Source organism: Sabethes cyaneus, chromosome 2 (assembly GCF_943734655.1).
Source record: "Sabethes cyaneus chromosome 2, idSabCyanKW18_F2, whole genome shotgun sequence".
NCBI classification, from domain to species: Eukaryota; Metazoa; Arthropoda; class Insecta; order Diptera; family Culicidae; genus Sabethes; species Sabethes cyaneus.
In genome coordinates this window covers 230,114,626-230,125,796 of record NC_071354.1, presented here as the reverse complement: position 1 = coordinate 230,125,796, position 11,171 = coordinate 230,114,626, and the positions used below count along the sequence as shown (strand labels likewise).

At 43.2% G+C, this 11,171-nt stretch overlaps 1 protein-coding gene across 1 annotated transcript; it reads right to left on the bottom strand.

Moving 5' to 3' along the window:
* Window positions 1–5,973: 5,973 nt before the first annotated feature.
* LOC128734755 (zinc transporter ZIP11) lies at window positions 5,974–9,478 on the bottom strand. The gene is made up of 4 exons (XM_053829091.1): window positions 9,263–9,478; window positions 7,926–7,996; window positions 6,437–7,513; window positions 5,974–6,374 (listed from the first exon to the last, which is right to left on the bottom strand). Exons 3-4 carry the CDS (start codon window positions 7,423–7,425, stop codon window positions 6,296–6,298), a joined length of 1,068 nt encoding a protein of 355 aa, XP_053685066.1. The 5' UTR covers window positions 7,426–7,513; window positions 7,926–7,996; window positions 9,263–9,478; the 3' UTR covers window positions 5,974–6,295.
* Window positions 9,479–11,171: the final 1,693 nt, after the last annotated feature.

Below are 11,171 nucleotides of genomic sequence, written 5' to 3'. Positions count from 1 at the left end.
ACAAAAAATAAGTGCCGGCTGGGACAAACAGCCTTGGTTATCGTACGCAGACAGGGAGGAGGAACAGCAGCTGGAATGAAAGAGAAATCAATCTGGATTATTGGTAATGACCTTTAACATGAAAACACAGACACAAATCGGAACATGAAACATACTGACTCTTGCCCAGCAGGGTATAAGCTGGCTCAACTTACAAGGGAAGCTAGCCACCTAAAGTTTGAAATTGCGGGGCTAAGCGAGGTCCGCTGACCGGGTACTGGCGAACACAAGACATCATCCGGGGAAGTCTTGCTCTACTCAAGCATACGAGGCAAAATGCTACTCGAGAGAAGAGTTGGATTCCTGCTGAGCCCATGTGGAAGCACATGAGGCCCTGATGAAGTGGGAACCGGTAAACGAAGAAATAAACGTGGCCAGATTTAAAACATGGGTTAGAAACTTTACAGAAATCCAGTGCTATGCGCCACTCCTGCCATTATGCGCCGACAAGCAGGAGAAAGATATCTTTCAGCCAGCGGAAAAGTAATAAAAGTTGAAAAAGTCTGAAGGGTGACTTCAAATCCTCTTTGGCGACTTCAACGCGAATATTGACTCAAAAAAAAACGTGGATTTGCAGTGCCGATATTGCATCCAATTCTCATCTTGTTATCGTTCCACTCGACACCGATCTCCACTCGACTGAAACCCTCTAATGTAGGGAAGCTTGCTTATCTACAAGGCGTTCACGTCACTGGCCGCCATCCTTCAGTTTCCGAGTCTAACGACTTTACCAAAGAGTTCATCATGCCTCATGTGCATCTTCATGAAAAACAGTCTTCAGTGAAAATGTGTATTTTAGCGTACTGAATAACTTTGTAGAACATTTGAAAGCAATAAAAAAAAATTGTGTGCAAAGTTATTGAGCATAATTGATTTTTAAGTGCTCCTGGGTATGAAATGAGGAAGGCAAATGAGGAAGCGTCTAACATAGCTCCAGCCATCCCAAGTCCCTACCTAGCGTTTCCACGTGGCCTAACTCGGTAATGCTCTTTTGATTAGCCAAGCTAGGCGGTGGGATGATAGGTGGTTCCCGGCTGCCTGATCTCAAAACTGCGGGTTTGGGTGACGGCTGAGCCACACGACCTTGTTAGCAGGTAAGCTTAACATGAGTTATTTTAATTATTTGTTTCGTTTTAGCTCATGAAGCAAGCACCTCCTACTGTACAGTGAAAACTCGGGCCGAAGAAAGTTTAAACAATGCTCATGGATACCAGAAGAAAAAATTGAATTAATAATGCAAGCACTCATGTAAACTCAAATAATGCAACTCTATTCCATTCAAAGGACTGCTGGTGAGATTGTTCTATTTTTGTCCATATATCTTCATATAATTTATTACATTGCCATTTACCATCATTATCGTAAAGGGGAAGGTGCATCAGGGTATCGAATGAATCGAAGACTGGAGGGATGTGGTAACCAGCCCAAGTCGAATAAGGTCGGAGAGGATTTTGACGCGCCCTTCTAGCACACAAATCATCACGCAAGATAAGTTTGCACGGCGAAGCTATGTATCTAGAAATCGGAAGTCTATGCTGGAAGGAGTGGAATCATATAAGCGACGTTGCTTATAGATCCACTCAGCCTCTTTTGGTCCTTCACGAACAGCATTGGCATGAAAGTTGCTAGGTAGATAAATTCGATTCTGCAGTAAATCTACTTGCATACAATGGGAAATCCTTGAGGTGATGGTGGCTACCCCCATACATACATACATACATATATAATTGATTTTTAAGTGCTCCTTTTTGGCACATCATTATATTTCGCAACCGGTAAAAGATAGATAGTATATATTCAGCAAAATTGCTTATTTTAGTATGCCTGCAACTTTTTGAAGAAAAATTTTTTGAAATTATTTAAAAAAACAAAAGTTTGTATCACCCTAATAGGTGAATTCACGGTCACCGTAATAGTGCAGAAAGATGCGCAATGTTTTATTATTAAACTTCTCCGAAGACACCACCCTTGAAAAATTACACATTTTTTACCCAATTGCTAATGTACGCGTTTATTCAAAATTCAACCACTGTGCGATGCCATCTTTTCCAGCTGACTTGTTGTTCTTTAGCTGCATGATGGCTTCATTAACTTTGCCTATCGTTGGGGCTGGCACCTCTTCCCCGTTTGTTGCACCCTTGAAATTGCTTTCCCCACCATTATGATTCTCCGCCAGGGCGCCATTCAGGTGTTCGTCTAAGTGCTGCTTCCACCTATCGGTCACCTCACGATCGTCCGTCAGAATACTGCCAGTCTTATCCCGACACATTTCGGTTCGCGGCACAAAGCCTTTGCGGGATCCGTTCAGTTTCTGGTAGAACTTTCGCGTTTCCTGTGAACGATGCAGCCGCTCCAACGCTGCATATTCCTGCTCTTCCAGGTAGCGCTTTTCTCCGGAAAGATTTGGGTTCGCTGCATCTTCTTCTTTTTGTGTCTTTCCACGTTCTGACGTGTGGCACGGCGCATCCTGGCTGCCCGCGCAGCGTTCTCCTCATCCATCACCCTCCTACATTTATCGTCAACCCAATCGTTCCGCTGATTCCGGGCCACATGCCCGATGGAGCTCTCCGCTACACTGCTGATGACTGTTTTGATAGTGTTCTAACAGTCCTCGAGAGGGGCTTCGTATAGCTCGTCCTCTTCCGGCAGTGCAGCTTCGAGTGAATGCGCGTAATTTGCGGCGACGTCTGGCTGCTTCAGCCAGATCTAACCGAGGCTGGCGTCGATACCGAATGTTGCTCACAACGGAGAGTCTTGGGCGCATCTTAACCATCACTAGGTAGTGGTCCGAATCAACGTCTATAATGTCTGAGAAGTGCCGACTGTCGATCAAAACGTGGTCGATCTGTGATTCTGTCTGATTTGGGCACTTGCAGGTGTACTTGTGATGGATTCTGTGCTGGAAAAAGGTACTACCTACGGCCATGTTCTTGGAGCCGGCAAAGTCGATGAGTCTTAGGCCCATTTCATTGGTCCGCTGATGTGCGCTGAACCTTTCAATCACCGGTTTGTATTCCTCCTCCTGGTCGACCTGAGCATTGAAATCCCCGATGACGATCTTGATATCATGTTTTGGACAGCGGTCGTATTCACTCTCCAACTGCGCGTAGAATTCATCTTTGTCGTCATCGGTACTTTTGAGGTGAGGGCTGTGCACGTTGATGATGCTTATGTTGAAGATTCGGCCCTTGGTTCTCAACCTGCACATTCGAGGATTAATTGGCCACCACCCAATCACCCGTTTCCGCATCTCGCCCATCACTATGAACGCTGTACCCAGCTCGTGTGTGTTGCCGCAGCTCTGGTAGATGGTATGTCCATCTCTGAACGTACGTACCGTTGAGCTCTTCCAGCACACCTCCTGCAGCGCTACGACGTCGAACTTGCGGCTCTTCAATACGTCGGAGAGCACTTGAGTGCTCCCTTGGAAGTTGAGAGATCGGCAGTTCCACGTCCCGAGTTTCCAATCCATAGTCCTTTTTCGTCGCGTGGGTCTATTCCGATTGTTCCAGTAAAAATTTCCTTGTTCTTCGTTCCGTGCTTTAGTATTTTTCGTGGTGACGGCTTGCAAAGCCTGCTACACCAACCCCTGTTTCGCCGGAGGGCCAACGAAGCACGAAAGAGCCCTCCTTTTCTGTCAGCATACGACCTTGGCTTCCACCGGGGTTGGTTAACCGATCTCCACCAAAGTTGCTCGTACCCCGGCTGGTACCACGAGGAGGTAGGAATAGGGGTGGCTGAATAAGAGACTATGAACCACCGTAGCGTCTATTTTATGCCTACACGTGCACAAGGCACTGACGGTACGCATTATTCAGCCGTTTACCAGCCAGTTTAGCCAGGTCTTGATAATTACGGTAAGTTGATCTACTGTAATACGCAGTCAAAACGGAGGACTGCAAATTCGGTAACTAAAGAAATAAAATTTTCTCCCATTACAGAATTCATACAACGCGATGTCGTCGCTGTTAAACTGCAAGTGACAACCACAGCGGGGAATCAGGACCTGATCGTAGCGTCCGGGTACTTCCCGGGTGATAAGGACGATATACTGCCACCCGAGGTTGCTGCGCTCGTGCGCTACTACAGGAACATCAACGTGCCGTTTCTGATCGACTGCGAAGCCAACGCCCACCACACGGTATTGGTGGGGCACCACGGATGTAAATAACAGGAGTGAGTACCTACTTGAATACTTAACAGCTAACAATGTCAATGTATGCATTGCAAGGAACGTTCCCACTTTTGTTTATGCTATCAGAGATGAGGTCCTAGATTTCACTCTATGCAGCACTTCAATTGCTGAGAAGGTCAAAAACTGGTATGTTTCTAATGAACCTAGTTTATAAGACTATAGGCATATCGCTTTTGACATCCGCAATGAGTTCTTAAATACTCCTCTCTGCATAGCAATCAACATGCTTACCTACGCGGTATTTCCGCGGTAAACCGCACTTCATTGCCTAGTGACACTGATTGAAAACTCGCTTCAATACCAATAGATGACACTATGTGCTTTTCTTGACAAAAAAGGCGCTTTCGGCAACACATCCTTGGCTTCAATTAACACGGCTCTCTAACGAAGGAACTGACCATCCGATAATACTGGATTCAGGCAATGGTGTCAAGCAGGGAAATTGCAGCCTAATTGGTATATAGGCGTCAATCACGATTTCAGCAATCAAAAGATGTTCTCAAGAAGGAGTTCTCTCCTCCTTGCTTTGGTTACTGGTTGTTGACGCACTCTTGCAGAAGGTTATGTGAGTTCACTGACATGCTTGGAATGTCTATCAGTGACCAGCACCATGTGCACAAAATCAACTACAGCCATGGAGGCAATGTTGTGCTTGCTGCTTTTATATCGCCATGTGAAGAAGGAAGCTTAGGCGAATTACTGACCTGGGAAAAGCTAGAAATAGCATACGACTTTGTTGGTACCAAGCGTCAGGCTGTAGACAAGCTAAACAGTTTATCTACCCAAACCCAGCATTAATTGAAAAAAACTTAATGCGTAGTGAACTGCGCACAATCACGAGACTCCTCACCGGGTATTGTCGCTCTCTTTACCATTTAAAGAGAATTAGCAACGTTTTAACTGACATTTGCCGCTTTTGCAATTTAGAACTGGAAAGTTCAGCGCACTACAGTTTCTTCGGAAGCTACCTATGAACTCCATACTCTGCATGGAAACTCGATCTCAGTGCTCTTCTGACATACAAAAAAAGTCCCCCCGGCTGGCAACAATAACAATAAATCCCCATGAGACATGGAAGAAGTACAGCGCACGGCAGCCACCGCTCGACATGGACATGGTATGTCAATCGCATAAGACCAATTTATTCTAACAAACCTCGCCAATTTATCTGTTGCCAATTAAATTGTTGAAGTAGGTAAGGACCGATGGTCCGAGATAAATGCCTTGTGGGAGATCAAAGTAAGCAGTGAAAGACCTCGATATAAAATCGTCGTCGAACTCTTAGATGGGGATGATAAGGGTATGAATCATACTCGACAAGGAGACTCTGCCACTTTTTTCCGAAATTGTGGTCTTATTAGAAGGTGCCATAAATTAGTTATCGCGTGCTAGGAAAGCCAATTACAATATTTGAATAGAGACTTGTTAAAAATCTATTACATTTATCTATCTATCAATGCTTTGAGAGATTTACATAAGTTTTAACAATCTTTTGTTTCTTGTTTAAATATTGCTCTCTACAGTAATGTGAGACTGCGGACTGTCTGCTCTGCATTGAAATGCAATCTTCAGTATTTGTACAATCAAAACTGATTAGAAGGAAGCAAACAGCTCTGCCACAGATGCGATGCAGATCCAATGCATCCCATTCGTATCCTCCACGTTGCCCGCTAGTGACCATGATTTACGGTTGGTGTGATATTTCTATAGCAGATTAGAACTGAATTACGTTTAGCTCTTGTCATAAAATTTATTTGTACAGTATACTAAGTAAACTTGAATAAAATAAAAAGGAAAAACGTTACGTTTTGCGTTGAATTTTTTCCAATATGTACAGTTCATGTTTGTGTGTTGTAGGTGATTGCAACATGCTAACGTTTAATGCCACATTTCATGAGAGAATTAAAAAGACGTTGCTTCTTTTTTGTCTGGTTTTTCGTCTCTCACACTACTAAGCAAATTCTAACGAATACAGGTAATACTTACGCAATTGAAGTACATTTCAACAGTCGAATCACAATGGTTTATGCGGTTGTAATAAGCAGCAGATCAAGTAGAGATTTAACCGAGCCCAACGTCGAGGCACATCATCACAACGAAACCGGCAACGGTTCCCCAGGTTGCCAACTGACCATTGCCGCTGCAAAATTACACAATAACGTAAGATAAGAAGCGTCTGAATGGGATTAAAACTGCACCTACCTAGCATGTGCCTCCGGTAAAATATCATCCGCAACAATATAAATCATAGCGCCCGCGGCAAACGACAGAGCGTAGGGTAAAATGATAGTAGCTATGCTGACTGCAATGGCACCAAGAATTCCAAAGATTGGTTCAACCATCCCCGACAGCTGACCGTACCAGAAGCTCTTGCCTAGGCTAAATCCGGCTGCATGAAGCGGTAGACTGACAGCGAGTCCTTCCGGAAAGTTTTGAATGCCGATGCCGATAGCCAAGTTTCGGGCTGCTTCGAAAGTCGCCGACTCAGTTGTTCCAATGGCACCAAAACTTACACCAACGGCCAATCCTTCGGGAATATTATGTACGGTAATGGCCACAACCAGCAACATGATTCTTTTCCACTGAGACAGTTGAGCGTCAATCTGGCTTTGGTTGGCATTAGTGTAGAGAGATTGTTCCTTCAAATTGTCGCAACCCTTTCTGCGCTTCCTGGATACGCTTTCGTGCTGTGCGTTCAGACAATCGGCAAAGCTGTCCATTCCGATGGATAGGGAATTGTCCTGTGGGTTGGGAGTAACACCGGCGTACGAGCTTCTACCGTGTTCCAACGAAGAAACCTGATCGTCAATCGCAATATCTGCCTTGTCCTTATTGGTGTGCGTCAGCGCAATCATCATGGTCGGGCTGTTGATGCCCAGGAACGAAATAACTCTATCGGTACCGTAGACGAAAATGCCTCCCAGCAGGAATCCGATTGCCACCGGTATGAAGGCAAACTCACCCTTGCTGCCGTACATGTTGGAGCTTTCGGCCAGTTCGATTGCGGGCGCTAGCAGCGACCAGAAGCTAGCGGCAACCATTACTCCGGCGGCGAATCCCAGCGAGATGTCCAACGATTTGCGCTGGTTACCGCGCAGAAATATCACCATTGCGGAACCGAGGGCCGTCAGTCCCCAGGTCAGCAGGGTTCCCAGCAGGGCCTGCGTTACGGGGCCGTAACCTTGAATCATGCTGCGGCAATTGGCTGCTCTGCTGGATGGTTCTAGTTGGGTCTAGCAGGTTTGGCGGCGATCCGAGTGCGGAACGGGTAAAGCAAATCTGTGACACGGGGGGAGGTGAGAAAATAACAAATTATCAATGTAGTTCATTTCATTAACCTAATTTGATATAGATACTGAATTCAGTAATGAACTATGCTAGCGAAAAGCAAGCGTTGACAGACTTGAACTGCTGTGCCGGGCGTAGGAACTGTTTTCCAACAAAATAGAAATACCTGGCTACTATGATAGCTAATCACGTTTTCGAAAAACAAACTTTAAAAGTGTTTGTATTCGAATTGCCATGCAATTATTTTGTTTTATATGAGGCGCGACTCAGCAAACTTGTTCAAAGAGACGTATGAAAACAGTATTTTATGTCAGAGCCGTAACGATTAGAACTCATTGTCTTATCTGAGCACGTGTACTGGTTCGGACATTGAAATCAAGCATTTGAAATAATATCTACTTACGTCATATAATCGGCTTCAGAGAGCGAATGTTGACTTCCTTCTGGATGGTGACCGATCGTTTTGTTGAATTTCTGAAATCAGAAAAACGAAATGTATGAATTATACCGCTTAGACAAACCATTAGCTATGAATCTTACCCAAAATTAATAAAATTACTCATCAGATACCAGATAGAACCTAGCCCTAAGCTGTTGTAATCAACGGTAACTTGCTGAACGGAAGGATAACTCTGAACGGTATATCTTCGAAACGCAACTTACAATGTAATCTCATCCCGTCGGAAAGGCACTTCTTATATATGCCTGCTCCACTGATATTAATTTTGCGCAACAAAACTGGCCTAGAATAAAAGCAACCCCAATGATGGGCCTATAATACTAGCATCTAACCCTACTGTGTGTGGAAAGCGCAACGTTAACAAATATTATAAAAGTTGTAGTGCTCCGAGGGGTCGATGGAACCGTACGCGAATGGTCACTTTAATTGGCGTCCAATTTGTAGCTGTTTGCTTCACATTCTAAATTTAGCTTCCAGGCGAAACAATTAAGAAGGCTCGCAAACCGTTCGCTGTTTGACTCATTCGTGTCAAAGGTCGCACATATTATGAATTCGCAAAACCGCAGTTTGGAATGCAACTTTTTTTTTTCTTCTGCAGCGTCGTCTGTCACCCCTCGGTATAAAACAAATTCGTACAATATCTAATTGACTAGAAGTACGTGATCTACGAACGAGAGCGATAACACACCCCGATAGCAGCACTTTATCACACTTTGACAGGCGCTACTAGTAGCAGACGCACTGGAAGAAATATGGGCCGCATTGGATACAAACGGATGAGCTTTGCATTTCATGGCCTATGGCAGAAGCTGGAGTAGCAAATCATAAAATTACAAAGCAAACAAACCTTACTAAAACAGGCAGCAATAACATTTTTATCATAAAACAATCATCGATCTAAGAGGCAGGCTAGACGTCGTCGTCTTCTGCGAACGCATTATTTTATTAAGTTGCTCTACAATAATTATTCAGTGAAGACGTTCACCTTTTGAAGTTCAATGTTTGTTTTGTGTTTGTGTTCCGCCTAGGCGGTTAGTATTTTCAATCTTAAACTATAGATGTTACTATCAAAACAAACCTGGTTCGAAACGAAAAAAAAAATTAACACGAAAGCAGTAAAAAGATTCAAGTGATAATACTTTGTATTACGTGGTCAATCGCGCGGATGTCTGGCGTGTTCCAGCTGTAGGATGTTTTTTTTTCATGGACGCAAACAGAATCATCTGCAGACTGCATACCGGATGGATTTTAGTTGCATTTAACCGAAGATATCTACTTACTTTGTCCGAGGGAACAATCGTCCTTGTGAAGAGCACCAAAATTGGACAGCCGAAGGTAAATCCACTACACTGTTAATCGCCCGAAATTGAGCATTCTGCCGTGCTCAGTTATCTTCCGTACAAAAAACTTGACTGATAGATTTTGCTGATCGGCTACTAAATGGACAAGTAGTAGGTTGATGCAATGAAGATGAATACACTACATTTACAAAACCGTACCTACACACAGTGAAACGAGGATGTTCTCTCGATACTGCAAACTAGCATTGGGCGATACTGTATCTGTATCGAAAAAATCGATACTTTTGGGCCGATACATCGATATTTTGGATCGATACTGAGCGTCCCGATACCGGCCAGTATCGATGCTAAAACGCCGATATTTGTATCGATACCTTTATATAGTAAAAGCTAGAGAAACTAAAATACTTATCTTAATTAATAACCTTGCTTATCCTAATGCGATGTCCATTAGGATTTCACCTGCATAACAATGTTCCGCCAACAAACTCAGTCCATGGCTGCCCGTCTCCAATTTCTCGAATGTCCCACACTTTCCAGGACTTGCTCCATTAAATGGAGTCCATTTGGTCTAACCGTCGAGCACGCTGCGTACCTCTGCGCCTGGAACCAATCGAATTCGAGGCAAACATCATTTTTACGGGATTGTTTTCCGGCATGTCTCGCCCATTGTACCCTTCCAGCCTCAGCAACTTTCTGAATACTGGGTTCGCCGAAAAGCTGCGCCAGCTTGTGGTTTATGTTTTTTCTCCATACACCGTACTCACATACACCACCAAAGATGATCCTAAGCACACAACGTCCAAACGTTGCCATGGCCGTTGTAGCGCTTTCAAGTCTCCGTCGAGCATTGTCCACATTTCGTGCCCGTAGACTATCGGTCTTATTTGCGCTTTGTACATGGTACATTTGATACAGGGTTGAAGTTGATCAAATTTTATGGTCTTGTAGAATCCGTAGTAAACACGACTTCCGGCAAGAATGGTGAGGTGTGTTTCTCTGCTGCAGTTGTTATCCGACGTCATCAACGACCCGAAGTATATAAACTAGTTTACCACCTCGAACTCGTAGAAATTAAAATATGAGGTGTACCTAATTAAAAGTACGGCGGCTATTTTTATCGATAAATATACTAACGCTGCAAAAATAGATGCATTCCTAGTTCCAGTCTTAAATCAAATTTAAAATAAAACTTTAATTTCAATTTGAAATCCAATTTCAAGTCGGATTTCTTGGGCGATGTAAAAATTAAATTAAATTTCAAATCCTATTTCAAGTCCAATTCGAAGTTCCTTTTTAAGTCCGATTTAACTCCAATTTCTGGCGAAGTTGTAAGTAAAATTTCTAGTATAATTTTACATCCAATTCAGGTTAGTTTCAAGTAAAATTTCAAGTTCAATTTCATGTCTCATTAAGTCCTATTTCATGTGTAATTTCAAGTCCTATTTATATATTCTAGTCTGAATTAGTCCAAACTTAAGTTTAACTTCGCGTCCAATTTTAAGTGTAATTTGAAGTCCAAATTCAAGTTCCACTTTTAGTTTAATTTTAAGGACAATTTAAAGTCTTACTTCCAGTTCAATTTAAAGTAAATATTTAAGTTGAAATTGATTCAAACTGTCCAATATCATTTGATCATCAATATCAATTTAAAGTACAATTTTTAGCATAATGCCATGCTTAATTCTAAGTTAAATTTCAGTTTCTATTTCAAGTTCAATTTTAAGTAAAATTTCAAGTGCAATTCCAGCTCCGATTTCAAAATAATCTTCAAATGCGATCATTTAGACAACTCGCAAGTTGCTGAGAACTACGCGCACTTGCTGAGTGAAGCTTTGCTTTCCTCAATGAGCTAGCTGTCTTGCCACTCGAAAATGGATGTGGTTGG